Genomic DNA, 16,764 nt, shown 5'->3' on the forward strand with positions numbered 1-16,764 from the left:
TTCGAAGACGCTTGTGTGCGAAAGAAAGAACGTTTTTGATAGGGAAGAAAGGTAAAGAGCACAGTAATATACGATTGATGAATACTAACTATTATGTAAACTATTTAGTAAAAGGTAGAAGCAGACCATATCCTATAATTTTTTTTCGGAGACAGAGGCATGGGGGTAGGCTCAACCATAAAGGGATATAGAAGATATGGTGGAAAATGGAAGCAGTGCATGCATGGTATGAACATCAATGTGTGCATCACAAATGAAAACATGACATCACAAACATGCATGTACTGCTTCTCCAAGCTGGACCATCCCATCCATCGAAAGGTTATAAAAGGCAAAGAAATCAAGACAAAAGTCAAAGGAGCGTTCTTGTGCCGTAATCCTGACTGTGTTTTGGTCTCAAAAAAGCTGCCAAGCCCAGAGATAACCTGTCTGCCCTTGCATGGGTCTTTCTGGCCTTTGCTCACTGCTCTTTCAGGAAACATTTCCTGAACTATCTGCTAAAATCAGCCACTGTAGCACTGAATTTATAAACAAGACCGCATCCTTCCTAAATGCAAGAGAATGCTGGGATACTGGCCATGATGCCAGTAATCGGGGTAAGTCTAATATTCTTCAATAGATCGAGTTGTGACTTCTTAATTGCGGTGGCAGTTTAACGTTCCCGAACCGAACTCTATTGAGTGGCTAAAACGACAACGTGTAAAAAAGTGGAGCAAGAGCGAGAATGAATAGGAGAAGATAAAGAAAGGGAGGCAAAGCGAATAGGAGATGTATCTTGAAAAGACAGAAAGGGGGGAAGGATGTCAATAAAGAAGGATACTTGCATACGTTTCAATGGATATAAAAAAGAGAATATATTTCTTTATTCTTTATTCTTTTTTATATAAATATATTCTTATTCCATGTCAAGTTACCTTCATCACATTAACTCAACACAGACATTGTCCTCTCCTGTAGTCGATGGTCAAGTAGACCATGTTGTCTTTGTTATCCATGTAAGTTTTTTTTTTTTCTTGTAAATTACACAGTTGTACTGATTTATTTATAAATAGGGTATTGGCAGAGTAAGTTTGATCTGATCTATAGCAAAAATATATATATATATATATATATATACTTATCCGTTCTATAGCAAACAGAAAAATTTGGCTTCTTTCAAAAGCATTGTAAATATGAAAATTGTATTTATGGGTGGCAAATTACTTATAGTTACAATAGTACAAAGCCTGTTTGATACAACAAATGAAGCCGTAGAAATGAATCGTCCAGGAACACGGGTTAATATCCAATATATCCCTATCGAATGGCATAAGCACATACATGAAGAAACAGACGCTATCATGGACCAAGTTACACCAAGGTCCATTACTGGCTTAAGAATGATCAATAATGACTACTTGGCCGATGCCTTCTTTTATCTGTCGAATGACCGTGGACAGAGTATCATTAATCATGTGACCCAAACATTTAATACATCTTACCGTAACTTTATGAATGCAAATCCAGGGTTCAGCGGTAAAATCGCTATTGTTGCCTACTCGTAATGTATAGTGATATGCACATATGAATACATAACTTACCTGTGTCCCTTGCAGATTAGGCGGCATCATCACTTGGGACATTTTATCTCACCAAGCGCATTCCAATAAGTCTCTTGAGGATATCAAAAGGATATCCAAATTAGATTTACATTTCCCATCTCTTGACTTCAAGCCTGATTACCTCTTTACTCTCGGAAGTCCTTTGAGCGCCTTTCTGATTGTTCGAAACCAGGACCCCAATGTATACCATCCAGACCCTTCTATTCATTTTGAAAACATATTTCATCCCTTTGATCCCTTAGTAAGTATATACAGATATTAATTATTTAACCGATTACTTATCCCTCCTTATTATTATAGGGCTATCGTTTTGAACCATTACTCACCGACGCATACAAGAATACCCCTGCTGTCCTCGTTGACAGATGCTCACCTCAGTTCACATCATCTTTTATCTCATCTGCTACCACCTTTCTACAACAGATCACAAGTCATAGTATGTGGGATCTTGGCCGTGCTCTGATTTCATCACTCTTAAGGGGCGATTGCCGCTCCAAAAAGCACGAGGAGCTGCATAAGACAGACATAGATTGCTTTGTAAATGAAGTGCCCAAGCTATCGATTGATACTCAAGGTACATTGAGTGACGATGAAGAAGAATGCCCAACGCCTCCCGAAACACCGACTTTCCCTTTCAAGAAACGTGGCCGCTCCCCTTCCTTTTCGTCCTTTGACGCTATGTCCAATAAGAAGATCTGCTGTGAGGAAAAGATCAGTCCATCAGATCAAGCCTTACTCGACACAACACGGACCAGAGGCTCCACTGTCGCCGATGATTCGTTTGAGCATGATCTCCCTCGTCGACTCGACTTCGTTCTTCAACCTGAAAAATTCATGGGCGTGGTCGATAAGAATCCTTATCTTTGTGGATTGACTGCACATTTTTCGTATTGGACTCATAAAGATCTCATGTGGCATATCGTTCGTCGTCTTGAAAATTAAACCCTTTTCTCCTTACTTTATAAATACATATTGTGAAAGAATAGGTGTGTATCTTGTGAATTAATATATATATATAAATAAAAATACATTCTGTTTAAAAAAAAAAAAGAGGATTTCAGTTTTTATTTTACCATAAAATCCCTAAAGTGCGTTTTGACGTAAAGAAGATGAGAGAAGATGCTTCAGAAAAACAAGAAAAAAAAAAGGAGGAGGAGAAAGGGGGGAAGTCAGAATAAAAATCATATGTGTATATAATTGATGATTATTTTATTACTTTGCAGTGGTCGTGGCAGTAGCAGTAGTAGTCGTAGTAGTAGTGGCAGTATTGGTGTTGGTATTACTAGCAATAGCTGCAGCTGCAGCTGCAGCTGTCATTTGATCCATCATCATGATTTCATTGTTGCTCATAAATTGTGTATAAGACTCATCATAGAGCGCACTATTGGATTCGTTGACAAGTCCAAATGAGGAGTTTGAGGAAGACGTTGAAGTAGATGATAAAGAAGGCTGGAGACCAGGCACCAAGATGCTGTTCTCTCGACTTTGTTCTGGTGAAGGAGGTAAATGAGATAAGGCGCGTGCTCTGGCTGTCATCATGGATGGGTCGTCCACATAGACAGATAAGAGAGGTGTTATACTATTTTCAGCAGCAGCAATGATCATGGGATCCACAAAACCATTGGCCGTATTATTATTATTATCGAGTGTTCGAGGCAGATTGTTTAAAAGCGACCAGTCTTGAAAGGAGTTGTTTGAATATGGCACACAAATGTCGTTCGTGTATGAAGGAAAGTAGTAATTTGAAGATGGACTCATAAAGTCGACAGAGGAGGAAGGAGAAGATGAGGCCAGATAAAAGGAGGACGAATCGCTAAAGTTATTGGCCATCACTGACATGGCGGCACTGTTGGTTGTTTGGTTGGATTTCTTTTTGCTAAGGACTGGGCTCGACTTGGCTCTACCGGTATTACTGACGGCATTATGATCCATTTTATTATTTCTCCCAGAACAAGCTGATGCATTCTTGTCATGACTAGATGATGTTGAAACGGATCCTGCGGCTGCGGCTGCGGCTGCTCTTCTTCCTCTAGCTGCTCGCTGTTCACCACGTAAGCGTAATTGAGCTACGATAGAGCGAGATTCTTGCAGATCCTTTTCCGTCTTGATGATTCGTGAAGTCAAGGTGCTTGCACTTGTCTTGTCGACCTCGTTTGATTCGCCGCAGATTGATCTCACCAGGTTGCGCTGCGACTCAAGATCAGTCTCGATGCGTCTAATCTTTGCCTCTAACTGAGACAGGTTGTTAATAAATGGATCCACATTTGTCGGTTGCGTGTTGCGAGAGCGACGTGAACTTGGATAAGCGCACAAGATGCCTGTGGAAAGACATCGAGTGCAGTTGGGGTGAATTCCATCACAGCGTACCTACAGTCTCATTAGGATTGTTAAAAATATGAGAAATCTCTATCACCTTTTTATGATGGCAGCGATAGCATGCAATAGGCGCTCTTGGCCTTTTCATCGATGGGTGCATTCGTGTCATTGTTTGAGAATCGCCTACTGTTGTCTTATTGATAACACTGGGCTTATTGTATTGCATAGAATCGGATTTATTGGCTGTTGTCATAATGAGTGGAATGATATAAAAAAAAAGAGAGAGAGAAAGCGAAAGAATAAATGAAAGGAAGATTGAAAACTAAGAAATGAGATGAAGAAAAGAAAAGAGAAAAAAGTAGAGATTAAACTGCTTATATACATAATTATTACATGTGAGTAAGCCCTTCTACTCTTTCTCTTTTTCCCTTTCTCTCTTTTTCTTTCATATACTCCTTTAAAAGAAAAAAGATTGTGTATGTATATTTTATGACTTCTTTACATCTCCCATCCGTCCATGTTTGAATATAGTTAATAATTTTGCTATTATTATTATTATTATTGTTAGCCTGTTATGATTAGAATTCATTATTCTCAACTCTTTATCTCTTTTAAATACTTACTCTACTTGATCATTGTTCTCACAGAAAAAGGAAAAGACTAACGTATCTGTTTGATTTGGTTGATATTTGAATATGTAGTGCACTACAATGTAATTGATTTGCGTCTAAATAACCTCATTCATATTACTTTTTCATGCGTAAACACACTTAAATTTCAATTATAACAAAGTACCCAAAAAAAGGGTTCTGTATTAAAATGATATCATGAAAACATATATTTTTATCATATTTATATTGTATAATATATAAATAGTCTTCTCCTTTTTTTTTTCTCTTTCTTTTTTAATAATATTCATGATATTAACAAGCACAATTACTTGAGCCTTGTTTGCTTGTATTAGCATCACGCAAGATATCAAGGCTTGCATTATTTCCTGCACCATTAGCTCTTGCACCACTTCTATTGTTTGCTAGGTATTCATGAGGAATATGTTTGGCTAAAAGAAAGACAAGAGTAAGAATATACAAGACCAATCATCACTTTGATATATATATACCTATTTCTATAAACACAGAGTCAACGTTGGTTGACTTTTTTGCACTAGTTTCAAAAAATAAAAGCCCTGCTTCAGATGCATAAGCTGATGCTTCTTCATATGATACTTGTCGACTAGCTGAATCATCCTGTTGCTCTTCTTCGACTAGATCAAGCTTATTTCCAACCAACGCAATCACAATTTGAGAATGTGCTTGACGTTGAAGTTCTTTAATCCAACCTTTTGCTTTTTCTAGCGTTGACTATTCTACAAGTTGAGAGAGAGAGAAAATCGTATGTTACTTCTTATTTACTTACAGTCTTTGTAATATCATAAACAACAATAGCTGCCTGTGCATTTCTATAGTACATTGGTGCTAAAGAGTGGAAACGTTCTTGTCCTGCTGTATCCCATATTTCAAACTTGATAGTGCGATCGTCAACTGGGCATTTTTGTGTCAAAAAGGCAGCTAAGAAAAGCCATAGTCAGCTTTAGTTTATCTTCTTTCTTATGTGTATACCTCCAATAGTCGGCTCTCTGTTGTCGGCATACTCTTTGTTTACAAAGCGATGAACTAGACTAGATTTGCCAACTGCTGATTCACCTATTCTAATATGTTAATTTTATAATAAACATCACCTATATTCTTATACCTAATAAAACAAGCTTAACTGGGATTGGTTTTCTATCTCCAGCGTTCACAGTAGAAGACATTGAAAGGATATACGAAAGAAAAAAAGAATGAAAGAAGAGAAAAAAAAAAAAAGAACAGCCAAGACAACACTTGTTAGTCGCCACTATTTTATCCAATCAAATAACTAGAATTATCTCTAAATTCGCCACCAGATCCCACCTTAAGCATCACACTCTTTTTTTTAAAATATCTTCTTGGCATATAGAATATATGAGGGTTATTCAACTAGACAGAGATGAATAAACTCAGAAAGTAAGTAAAGAAAGAGCTCATTAACCAAATGTGTGTGGTGCCCAAAAGGGCAAACTGTTACACTTGAAGAATATCCTTTTATATAAAATAAAGAATTTGAACAATCCAAACAGATGGAAAAAAAAGGAAAGAAAAGGGATAATCCCGATATTGAACTTTATTTTTTTTCTGAGAGGGAATTGAGGTAATTTTCTTTGTTACAGAAATAAAGGGAGAGAGAAAGAGAGAGAGAAAGAATGAGACAGAAAAGAACCTGCATGAAAGTTCAATGCACACACGTATAAAATTCGAAGCACGATGAGTTAAAGATTTAAATCAGATTTATTTTTAACTTTTTTTTTCTTTACTTCTTTTCTTTTTTTCTTTTTATATATATATATAAATAGAGTCATGTCAACAAGGACATGGACTGATCTCAGTAAATTACCTTCTCATTCACAAGTTGACACTCTGACAACAGCAACAACAACAACAACAACAATGAACAAAATAGCAGTGGGAGACAAAGTACAAATCAACTCACTCTTGGGTACAGTAAGATATATTGGAGCAACAGACTTTAAGGCCGGTACCTGGGCTGGGATTGAATTGGACACTGTTGGATTAGGAAAAAATGATGGATCTGTTGATGGGTAACACGTTTTTTATAAAAAATAGTGAGCAACACTTTTAACCTTCTTTAGCAAGCGCTACTTTCTTTGTCCTCCCAAAACAGGATTATTTGTACAAGTTGGAAAATTAACAAAAGTTAACAATCATCAAAAACAACACAGACCTTCAACACCTCATGTACCAGCCAAAGTTGCATATAAGAAACATAATATACCACTTCCACCACCTAAACGAATGATGTCTATCGAGAATAACCAAGAAATGATGCAGCTTCAACAAAGGATCGACTCACTGGAAGCAGAGAATCAATACCTGAGGCTTCATCAGGAAAGCCGAGTGCCATCTCTTCAAAAGAAAATGATAGAACTTGAGACACTGCTCACAGGAAAAGACCAAGAAATTCAGGAAAAGGATGGAAAGATTCATAAATTAGAACAAATAGTTGCCGAGGTTAAAAGGGCCGGAATTGACAGTTTAGAAATGCTAGAATCAGTTGTACAAAATTACCAAAACCAAGTTGCAGCACTAGAAGAGGCACTTTCATTAGAAAAGAACAAAACAAGGCAACTTTTGCAGGATCAGGAAGAGCTTCGAAAGGCTGGCCTTGAAGCGATTGAATCAAATGAGTCGACACTCAGGGAGTTTGAAAAGGCAAAACAGCTCTGGCAGTTAGAAAAGATCAAGCTACAAGATGAATTTAAACAAAGAGAGGCACAGCTGATGCAGTCTCATCATCATGAGATAAAGACTCTTTTACAGGACATTAGCATTTTAGAAGTTGTGTTACAAAGTAAAATGGACAAAGAACACGAACTGAATGCGTCATTGAGGAGGGAAAAACAATGCAACAATAAACTGACAGCTGAAATAAAAAACTTGAAATTCCAGATAAAGATTAACGGCATAATACCCTTTCAGTCACCTGCTGATTATCGTTGTAGTCATCGGTGGTCGTTTCGCGACAGGTTGGATACACCCATTGAAGAGGAAGATGAAAGTGATTTACCACTAGACTGTGCTCTATGTGGTAAGAATGGACATGATATTATTCATTGCAGCATCTTATCAGAGAACCAACAAACTAACATGCACATACATTAATCATTTTGTATATATTCTATTTGTAATTTTAATATAATTAAATGTGTAATACATAATAAAATGAAAAGCTTGCTTCTCGTGTTACCCACACTACCCAGTGTAACCATGGAAACTCTAATTTGAAGGGGATGGTCTAGTTTGCACTCTTAAAAATAGCTGCTAAGAATAGTTTAATGCTGTAGAAATACAAGTCATTCCTCTTTTTCTTCATTTTATTAAATACAAATATAGTAATTACTGGGAATTAACTTGATTCAAAAGCGATTGACGTGTCTGATGAGATGATTATCCTTAGTAGAGCATTCATTCCATTATATTAGGCCTAATAACGGTCATGGATTTTCTCCCTATATCATTTATTCAAATTCTACTTGGTGGCACTCAGTTCTTCTTAATAACTAAATATTCAACTACAGAAAAAAGGTTCTTAAAGATCAACATGAAAATGTTGCAATTTGTGATCTCTTGATAAACGTGACAGAAAGCTCTCTTTGCTCGAAAAAATTGTAATTGTTTTTTATTATTTTCTTCTTAAAGCTGTTTTAATGATGCTATTTCCTAAATGAAGCCAAGGGAATTTTTCTGGTCTAATGGCCCTGGTTTATATGCTCGGTACATGGAACTGTGTTAAGAAAATGATATTGGAGGGGATAAGGCCCTATTGCCTCCCTAGAACGTCGGGCGAAAGATGTAGTATTTGGTAATACAGGCGATCTCTTGGGCGGAGCTCCTCCTGGACCTTTGATTATATCGTTGATTATATCTTCGATTATACTCTCCCTTTGTTTCTGAGCTTATGTTATAGCGATACCGACGATATTAAAGCATATAGTTTATTTTATGAGCCGAATCTTTATGCCAAGAAATACCATTACACCCATTTCCCTTTTTATTCGTCTCATTTACTTATTTTAGTTTTAATTTTACTATTGTGTCAATTCAATCATTGTTTTCTTAAAAGATCATTGTAGCTTATAATAAACAATATCGAATGCTTTGTTTTAATTCTTCTTAATCTGTCAATTTTATCAATTATGATGTCTTACGCTATCTGTTGAATTCTAGAGCCTTCATGCCGGAATAAAGAATAGCAATTATTCGAGCGCAGACGGATAAATATACGCTCATATTATATTTGTATATATCCTTCACCAATCATGTGAATAAAAATTTGCCCTCAGTATAAATCTGATGAAAAGTTACTATAAATATTTAACAGAAGATGTCAACATTGTAAATCCGACAGCTAATACCAATTGTAAGATACGTTTACACATTGCGCGTATTACATATGATGATGATTTGGCATATCTAAATTAGGTTGAAGAGAATTTTTAGACTATACCGAATATGTCAACTGTCAACATGTCACAAAGTCTTACCACAGAAAAAGTGACATATTTGGAAAACAATATATCCCCGCCGCGCGATCTGCGATTGCTTTTTTTCTATGCATAAAGATGGAAGCCAGCCTCTACGAAAAAAAGACACGTATTGTATCTTTCATCTTGAATTTTTCAAAGAAAAAAATACGCTGTCATTACAGCAGTTGATCTACCATCTCCCTATTAGTTCATATTCTGCCACATTGGTAACACATGCACAAGAAGAAAGTCATTATTTGAATCCGTATAAATTCTTTTTTAGGACAGGCGGTTAGGCCTTGTCACACTAAATGAGCTCATTAAAAGTTTTTGTGATGCAATCAGCAGACATTCAGAGATCCCAGAAAGCTTACATCTACTTGCTTTTTGAAATACTGTGTGGATATTTAGTGACATTATCATGTGTTTACCTTTGGTTGTTTTAAATATGGCTATTCTTGATAAGAGCACTCTTTACTGTATACATATAAAGGTTTTATAGTAACTGCTCAGTTAAACATTTGTAAATAGGTGATATACGCTTTATTCAAGTTTACAGAATTTTTTTTAATAGTGACCAGAAAACATACTCAGTTCTTTAAAAAGCTACTTTAAATTACACATCATTTCGCGCTTAATACTACTTACAGCCATGTGGAAGGATAGAAATTAAGGCCCAAGGAGTATATACATGTTTGCTTTATAACTTATTTCAAAATACGCTTTGTAAGTATTCTATACTTAGCGCTTTTAAAAAATGATATATGTGATTATTCTCTATTAATCCGAAAACCAAGGTTGTATACGCTTGTCTTTCCTTCATTCTCATCATAAAATATTTTATTTAATGCACCAAAGCATGAAGAATAGTATGAGTACAAATAATAGGTATTTTTACATTGATTATGCAAGTACGGCTTAGAAATGTATACTCTATGATAACGACCAATAAAAGTATTTTCATTACTGTATTTTTTTTTTTTTTGAATAAAGGCCCATATATCAGAAACGAAGCTTCTATGTCTCCAAAGATAGTAGATTAAGTATATCAATAACATATTGCTTCAACAATTCACTTACTTGAAATGTGTAGCTTTTTATATTTAATAATGGATAATCCTAAGGAACAACATCATCGCCATAGCCTAAAATCATAAAGCAGAAAACGCGTTTACAGAATTTCAACCGAGTTTTTCAAAATAGAACACGAGCTTATGATGATTTATTATTACAGATAATGACTATGCAGCATACATCAATTGTTGAAAAAAAAAATTAAAGCGTAATTCAAGGTATAACAATGAGAAAAAAAAAAAAAAAAACTCTTTCACAATAGTGAAAAGTCAAGTAAACTCTACAAAAAAGTTAATTTTATTAAGAAATTACAGTCTTCTAAGCTTTTTGTTATAATAAAGATGAAATAGCTTCTAGAAAAGTTTTATATTGACATAGTCTTACAATGCAATATATGAAGAGCTATTGGCGTGATTGGTGGTAATATTGGGGTAGCATTACTCATTAGTACACTTTAATCTTATTTCAGGAGAAGAGGTCTTTTGCATATTTTTTCAAAATAAAAGCTTGAAGTGATTTAGATACCTTGTTTTATCGTAAATTCATCCATGTATCTCTGTATATTGGTTAAACAAAAAGCAGTGTGTTTTTAAAAGTAAAAAGACTTCATAATTTTGCGCTAATATTCACTTTAAAAGAATACTGGAAGAGCTTATCATAATTTGTATCAAGGAAAGTAACATCACAGTAACATGTGCTACAACGGCGGTGCATAAAAATGTACTTTATAAAAAAAATTTATTTTGTTTGCTCATCGTTTATTTACAAATCAACACATTCAGTAATTCTTCAATCTCTTTCTCTTTCACTATAAACAAGTCAGAGATTCCCTTTCTATTTTGTAGCGAAATCAAAGCAACCTTCTAATAGCAAGTAAATTAACCACAATCCAGTATTGCAATTACCAAAAGCGGAAGTATTTATATATTTATATATATTAACCACAACCAGGTTCAAAAGCACATATGGAAAACAACCAATACACTGTAAATTATGAATATGGAGAAATCAACCATATTGATATTGTAGAAGCTACTAGAGTCGATATTTTACTGTATGAAGATTCTCGTCTCCAAAAAATATTCAAAAAAAATAAGCCATAAGGCATTTATAACCATTAGGGAGGGACTATCACTGATTGCTGAAGATGAAGATATGGTTGATTTTCGTGAGAGAGCCATAAGATGCAATTGCAGGAATAGGTTAATTTATAATCTCCCTTGTCGCCATAGTCTTGCAGCATTACAAGATCGATTCGTTAAAGTGAAGGATGTTTCGAGAAGGTGGAGAATGATCAGTGAAGCCAATTCAAATGAAAGCGTAGCAAGTATCACTATGATTCCCATTCAAGTGAAGAAGCCTGAGCCTTGGATGAAGTATGTCACTCTTTTAGAGTCTGCTTTCAGAGCGTGCGACGGTAATAGCAACAAAATGAAGAAGATAGTGAACGGCGTTGAAGATGTGTTGTCTAAAGTTCCTGAACTGAAGCACACATTAAACGAAAATCCTGACTATGTTGTTGCTGATTCTCACCACCTTGATATCATGTCACCCAAAGCAGAAGATGTAAATGCACCAGGAAGACCAAGAAAAGCCAGAAGATTTACATCTCTTAAAAAAGACTTTAGCAAAGCCAAGTTCCGCGCTCTATATGCTTTGTATGGTAAGCGAGTCAAAGCCAGAAAAATATTAAAAAAAAAGCAGAAAAAAAGAAACAACAAAAAAAGAAAAATTGACGATGTTGAAGAAGAAAGCAAAAATTTGATAGAAGAAACGAGTAGTGGATCAAGAGCTTTCCTTAAGTCAGATTACGTTTATGACGCGAAGTCCTTGTTTGAGAAAAATAAGAAGGGAAGGATAGATATTAGTGTCTTGTTGTCGACCAAGAGGGATGCTGTTTTGTACACATTCGATCTCAAAGGTGATGGCTGGTGTGACTACAGAGCAGCTACTGAAATGGTGGAGAAGAATGAAAACATGTTTTCCAGAGTAAAAGAAATTATGCTTCATGCATTCGAAGAATACAAAAGCATATCCGCGAAAGTTTTTTGTTTCAAGTCCTGGACCGTCTAAAGAAGAACATCGAAAACAGTATTGACTGGACTATAACCACACGTTGTTCCAAATTCTCTGGCGACAGATTTTTCTACACTCCCAAATGTGTACAAGGAGTAGCAGATGCTTACTGTGTTCTTTGTTTATATTTACAGCAATAACAGCAACATGGAAGCAGTAATATATCTGCTTATTGGTTATATGACAAACAAGACGAAGCAGCGCAGTTCGAAGCCATAAGTATTGCAAAACGAAAACAACATCCATTGAGTTTCAATCAAAGTGGATAGAAAGCTCCAGAAGCAACAGCCACATTGTTCTATCGTTTTTTTTTTTTTTTTTTTTTTTTTTTTTTCTCGTTGCATAGAAGAATTCCATACTTGCTGGAACAAGGAGAAGATGTTCACCAATTATGTTGAAAGAAACAATCATTCTCTTCCAGGGCTCTCTGGTGATATTGTTACGTCAGATAGCTGAAGAAGTATCGTCGTATAAATTAGTTAAACCATTAACTCCATTGTTCCTATGAGTGACAGATTGTTGTACAAGCTTAACCTAAAAATATAGAAATTTCACCCTATATGTCGTATTTACCTTATAAATACTTGCTCTTATCGTATGAGATTACTATAAATCTATACTCTAAGAATGAGTGATAAAAAGAGACTGACAACAATACACGTTATTAACATATAACGCGACATGCCCAACTATTATTGGCCATAATTAAATCGGTTCCTTAATAATTCTGTCTTCATGGTTTTCCGCTGACTAGTTCTTCCACACAGATGGTGACTTTCTTAGACAAATTGCTTGGTTCTACTCAATTGATTGCCCATCGTCTTGCCTTACGGAAACTATCGGTTCAAGGACGCGTCTTGATAACCAATACGTTGATACTTAGCAGAATATGGCATTGTCTACGTGTCCTCACTGTACCTGCTTACTTTCTCGCCAAGATCCGTTCAATAGTTGACCAATTCATCAATTTCAGATCCTTCCCAAAGGTGGGCTTTGACGTTTGTCGATGCCCGCGAAAGGAGGGCGGTTTAACGGTTCTGGATCCAGCTACCCAACTTCATGCACTTCAGTTACATTGGCTCCGACCACTCGTTCAACCTGACACGGAATCAAATTACAACCACTCTTTTGCCCTACAAACGTTACAATACTGCTTATGCAGCTTCTCTGGTAGTCCCAGCTCTATTCCGCCTTTGTCCTTCGCAGAATTACGTTTGCCGGATGTAAAAGCAATGGGTTGCTGCAAGCTCCTATTTCAAGTAGTAGACATGCTGAATTTCTCTGTTAACTGGGAGGCGTTGAATATATCGATGGTCATAGAGATTCCGGTTTCGCGGATATACTTCGATCTACCGACTTGGAACGGTCGTGGTCGCCGAACAAACTGGGGCCAACTGCGGATGAAGGATATCTTCGGATATAGCCCAATTCACAGCTGTTTGAGACAAAGACCTTACTTGTCAAACACAAGGTTTAAACATCGAGTAAGCCGATTCCATTCCTGGTTAGCAGATGGCCAGAGTCCAGTGCACTCCTCCATTGCAACCTTGTTCACACCGCACAACCTCAGACCAGACAGCCAATTCCAGTATACGCTCTGTCGAATGCTTCAACCTAACTTTGAAGATCTACTGACGGTAGAGCTACCAGGAGCCTTGGACTTTCATCATATATAATTCAAGCTATTCTGGAACTCACAGTTACTCCCCATTGATGACTTACCGGCCCACTATCCGCGTGGTCCTGCTACGGCATGGCGCGCCTTCTGGTTATCTTCCTTCCCATACCAGGCGCACACCGTGCTCTGGAGGTATTATCATCGTAAGTTACCAACACGCCAGCATCTCCATCAGCTTTGTCAGGATCGACACTTGGATCCTTATGTCTTCTATGTGGAGGTGTCGAAGACGATGAGCACTTCTTGTGGTCTTGCATGTTCAAAAAAGAAACCTGGCCACGCGTTGCGAATCGCTTTTTACAGCCTACTGCGAGACTTGCCTATGAATCCCTGGCCTTAGGCTCGTCTAAACATATACAATTGATTTCAGGACTACATGTTGATGGTCAAACAATCATTGCTTGTACGGTCTAAGCTATCTGGCGGTGTCATTGGCGTTTTGTATTTGATGGCCGTACCTTCTGGCCCGATGAAGCTGCTGCACGAGCAACACAAGCAATCAACCGAATACATGATGAAAATATTTATAGAGAGCGTTTAAAATCATCTCGCTCGGGTTAATGCAGCCCTTTTTTTTTTTTTTTGTTTCATGCTTCTGTGCTCTTTATTATTTTCTTTAATACGTACAAGCCGACTGGCGATATTTGAATAAAATGTACGTTTTACCAAAAAAAAAATCCTGTCTTCATTTAAAATGACGCTGTTTGTAATAGTGAGCTCTTGCTTGTCTCAATATACAATAAAGAGGTTATATAGAGACACATCGACACCCATTTCCCTTATTATTTCTTCATATATTCGAGACATATCACATGATTTTTGATTGGTCAAAAATAAAGTCATGAAGTATAAGGGTGTATTCAGATGGGAAGCTTTTTCTTCTCTATCTTTCATGCTTTGGATGGCTCACTTTATTTACGCAATAAATAACCGCAAGTGCAAGTGTTTTCTTGGCTTAGCGAGCTTTTTGTTAACGTATGAACTGCTTTTCAGTACTGTCGCACGGATAAAAAGCGGGGTTTTTATGGGGTGTTTTCATCTGCTATTCATTATGTGGTAGATTCTCCATATGAGGCTGGTAAGCTGACCTCAACGACTGCTATAGGTGTAGAGTATGGCCTCATCATAGGCAGTACAGCAATCGCGTTCTATGCTTGGCGAGACTACGTTGGTCTAGGGTTACTGACTCTATTGGGTTCAAGGGTCTATCCGAGACTTTTTTTTTCCTCCACAATGCTAGAACAGGTCTTCGTCCTGTGGGGGATGGATCCAAGCTATTTTAGCTAGCTTTGGTGAACGAAGATTCTAGCTTTTCTTTATGAATTATTTAAACGAAAAAAGTAAATCAACAGCTTATGTCTTTCCTTTTTCAGACAAAGATCGCAGCCACACTACAAGATATATTGTGCGCAGCATATCCTGCGCTTTTCTTTTGAGTTATTCCTTACTTGACAGCTGGTTGTTCTTGTGTATACTTTATCTCAATATGCCAGGCTTCAATGAGATACCTAGTGAAATTTTACAGCAGATTTTTGCATATGCTCAGAAGAATTTCAAGTACAAGGAAAGCTGGATGGTGCAATACCAGCTTGTCTGTAAGAGATGGAACCAAGTTGCAAGAACGTGTCTGTATAGCACAGTATATATATACAGCAATAAGGACATGGAAAAATTTTTACACTGTATGAAAAACAGCAGCGCAGGGCGCCTTGCTCGAACCATATTTTTTGACAGAAGATACAAAGAATATGAAACAGCAGAGCTTTACGTTAATGAACTTGTTGAAGTCTGTCCAAACGTAGAACGCGTTAAGGGCTTCATTAGGAACTATGATTTCTGGCGTGCTCTTGCCACTGCCGCATCAAAGCACTGGCCTCATATAAAGGAACTTACTAACCCTTTTGACTTAACTGAACACCGCAATTACTTTGATTGTTACAACATACTTATTTCGCTTTTTCGTCATTCACTCACTCACGTCTATTTACCACCAGAGCATCCTTCTACTCCCATAATGAAAGAACTCTGTCAGCGATTACCAGAGTTTAGCAACTTAACGCACTTGATTATCGACAAGATGGAAATCTTTTGGTCACTTATAGACTATGATGAAATAATCCAGCTTTGCCCTAACTTGACATCTTTAATCGTAAACTCAAAGACGCCTTATTCGGATGTGGGGAGCAGAATACCTACCACACCTGAAATATTGTCTACACAACCACATAGAAACATCAAGTCTTTACGCGTGTGTCGGGTCAGTCATCTAGGCATTGTTGAATACATCATGCACAAGTTTCCCAACCTTCAGAATCTGGAGTTGATATCTTACAACTATCCCCGTTTTGAATATCAATTGGAGAGCTACTTCGATAATATCGGCGATAGGTTTATAGAATATCTAAACTCAATACAAACATATGAAATTAATGCAACGGGGTCATTTTCTTTGCTTGAAGCGTACGTAAAACACAAACCCAACGCACACATTCATCTTTACACTGCGCTGACTCGCTTTCCAAAGCTTTACTTGAAACAGACAAGTATAGAAAAAACACCATATATATGTTTAATTGACATGCTGGAGAATAAAGAAAAGTTCTTACAAACGCTCAAAAAATACCAACATAATGTCACAACGTTTACCTTGAGTCTGGAACGAGGCCATAGCAACAGTACCGTATGGATTGAAGATATTCTCACTACCTGTACGCAAATGAAGACGTTCCACTACGGGGCATCTAAGTCTTTCCAGCCGCCATCACAAGCTGCAATAGATGCAAATGTGCCTTTGAATTCGACACTAGATACTCTTACACTGAGAGTGCGTGCCGTAGAAAGTGGGTCACTTGCTGGTTACTTGCGTCTCTTGCCATCAGTACGTCATGTAAACATTA

The 16,764-nt window shown here is 36.9% G+C and overlaps 8 protein-coding genes across 8 annotated transcripts; 6 read left to right on the forward strand and 2 right to left on the reverse strand.

Moving 5' to 3' along the window:
* Positions 1-5: 5 nt before the first annotated feature.
* RHIMIDRAFT_41440 (uncharacterized protein) lies at positions 6-666 on the forward strand. Its single transcript, XM_023615222.1, has 3 exons — positions 6-51; positions 109-596; positions 620-666. The coding sequence occupies exon 2, from the start codon at positions 160-162 to the stop codon at positions 487-489; it is 330 nt and encodes a 109-aa protein (XP_023463695.1). The 5' UTR covers positions 6-51; positions 109-159; the 3' UTR covers positions 490-596; positions 620-666.
* A 153-nt stretch (positions 667-819) lies between these two features.
* Positions 820-2,602, forward strand: RHIMIDRAFT_293946 (uncharacterized protein). Its single transcript, XM_023614035.1, has 6 exons — positions 820-995; positions 1,053-1,064; positions 1,133-1,166; positions 1,219-1,540; positions 1,596-1,842; positions 1,902-2,602. Exons 1-6 carry the CDS (start codon positions 903-905, stop codon positions 2,541-2,543), a joined length of 1,350 nt encoding a protein of 449 aa, XP_023463696.1. The 5' UTR covers positions 820-902; the 3' UTR covers positions 2,544-2,602.
* Positions 2,603-2,813: 211 nt separating this feature from the next.
* Positions 2,814-4,187, reverse strand: RHIMIDRAFT_293947 (uncharacterized protein; the record flags this gene model as incomplete). The annotated part of the gene is made up of 2 exons (XM_023614036.1): positions 4,015-4,187; positions 2,814-3,968 (listed from the first exon to the last, which is right to left on the reverse strand). Exons 1-2 carry the CDS (start codon positions 4,168-4,170, stop codon positions 2,814-2,816), a joined length of 1,311 nt encoding a protein of 436 aa, XP_023463697.1. The 5' UTR covers positions 4,171-4,187.
* A 339-nt stretch (positions 4,188-4,526) lies between these two features.
* Positions 4,527-6,025, reverse strand: RHIMIDRAFT_41459 (uncharacterized protein). The gene is made up of 5 exons (XM_023615223.1): positions 5,670-6,025; positions 5,537-5,620; positions 5,334-5,485; positions 5,038-5,278; positions 4,527-4,977 (listed from the first exon to the last, which is right to left on the reverse strand). Exons 1-5 carry the CDS (start codon positions 5,728-5,730, stop codon positions 4,841-4,843), a joined length of 675 nt encoding a protein of 224 aa, XP_023463698.1. The 5' UTR covers positions 5,731-6,025; the 3' UTR covers positions 4,527-4,840.
* Positions 6,026-6,420: 395 nt separating this feature from the next.
* RHIMIDRAFT_261430 (uncharacterized protein) lies at positions 6,421-7,951 on the forward strand. Its single transcript, XM_023611533.1, has 2 exons — positions 6,421-6,594; positions 6,646-7,951. Exons 1-2 carry the CDS (start codon positions 6,443-6,445, stop codon positions 7,673-7,675), a joined length of 1,182 nt encoding a protein of 393 aa, XP_023463699.1. The 5' UTR covers positions 6,421-6,442; the 3' UTR covers positions 7,676-7,951.
* A 2,941-nt stretch (positions 7,952-10,892) lies between these two features.
* RHIMIDRAFT_41489 (uncharacterized protein) lies at positions 10,893-12,201 on the forward strand. The gene has a single exon (XM_023615224.1). The coding sequence runs from the start codon at positions 11,170-11,172 to the stop codon at positions 12,184-12,186; it is 1,017 nt and encodes a 338-aa protein (XP_023463700.1). The 5' UTR covers positions 10,893-11,169; the 3' UTR covers positions 12,187-12,201.
* Positions 12,202-12,771: 570 nt separating this feature from the next.
* On the forward strand, positions 12,772-14,027 carry RHIMIDRAFT_261434 (uncharacterized protein). Its single transcript, XM_023611534.1, has one exon. It carries the CDS (start codon positions 12,957-12,959, stop codon positions 13,863-13,865), a length of 909 nt encoding a protein of 302 aa, XP_023463701.1. The 5' UTR covers positions 12,772-12,956; the 3' UTR covers positions 13,866-14,027.
* A 1,326-nt stretch (positions 14,028-15,353) lies between these two features.
* RHIMIDRAFT_240102 (uncharacterized protein) lies at positions 15,354-16,745 on the forward strand (the record flags this gene model as incomplete). The annotated part of the gene is made up of 1 exon (XM_023609307.1): positions 15,354-16,745. A coding segment is annotated over one exon (1,392 nt), but the record flags the coding sequence as incomplete, so codon positions are not given.
* Positions 16,746-16,764: the final 19 nt, after the last annotated feature.

This window comes from Rhizopus microsporus (assembly GCF_002708625.1).
Source record: "Rhizopus microsporus ATCC 52813 unplaced genomic scaffold scaffold_15, whole genome shotgun sequence".
NCBI lineage: Eukaryota > Fungi > Mucoromycota > Mucoromycetes > Mucorales > Rhizopodaceae > Rhizopus > Rhizopus microsporus.

Coding starts and splice junctions, on each gene's coding strand:
- RHIMIDRAFT_41440 (XM_023615222.1), top strand. CDS start 160: ATGGGGGTAGGCTCAACCATAAAGGGATATAGAAGATATGGTGGAAAA.
- RHIMIDRAFT_41459 (XM_023615223.1), bottom strand. CDS start 5,730: ATGTCTTCTACTGTGAACGCTGGAGATAGAAAACCAATCCCAGTTAAG. Junction 5,279..5,333: donor TTTATGATATTACAAAGACT/GTAAGTAAATAA, acceptor CTTGTAGAATAG/TCAACGCTAGAAAAAGCAAA. Junction 4,978..5,037: donor CTCTGTGTTTATAGAAATAG/GTATATATATAT, acceptor TCTTTCTTTTAG/CCAAACATATTCCTCATGAA.
- RHIMIDRAFT_261430 (XM_023611533.1), top strand. CDS start 6,443: ATGAACAAAATAGCAGTGGGAGACAAAGTACAAATCAACTCACTCTTG. Junction 6,595..6,645: donor AATGATGGATCTGTTGATGG/GTAACACGTTTT, acceptor AACCTTCTTTAG/CAAGCGCTACTTTCTTTGTC.
- RHIMIDRAFT_293946 (XM_023614035.1), top strand. CDS start 903: ATGTCAAGTTACCTTCATCACATTAACTCAACACAGACATTGTCCTCT. Junction 1,541..1,595: donor ATCGCTATTGTTGCCTACTC/GTAATGTATAGT, acceptor TGTCCCTTGCAG/ATTAGGCGGCATCATCACTT. Junction 1,843..1,901: donor TTCATCCCTTTGATCCCTTA/GTAAGTATATAC, acceptor TTATTATTATAG/GGCTATCGTTTTGAACCATT.
- RHIMIDRAFT_261434 (XM_023611534.1), top strand. CDS start 12,957: ATGGTGACTTTCTTAGACAAATTGCTTGGTTCTACTCAATTGATTGCC.
- RHIMIDRAFT_41489 (XM_023615224.1), top strand. CDS start 11,170: ATGAAGATTCTCGTCTCCAAAAAATATTCAAAAAAAATAAGCCATAAG.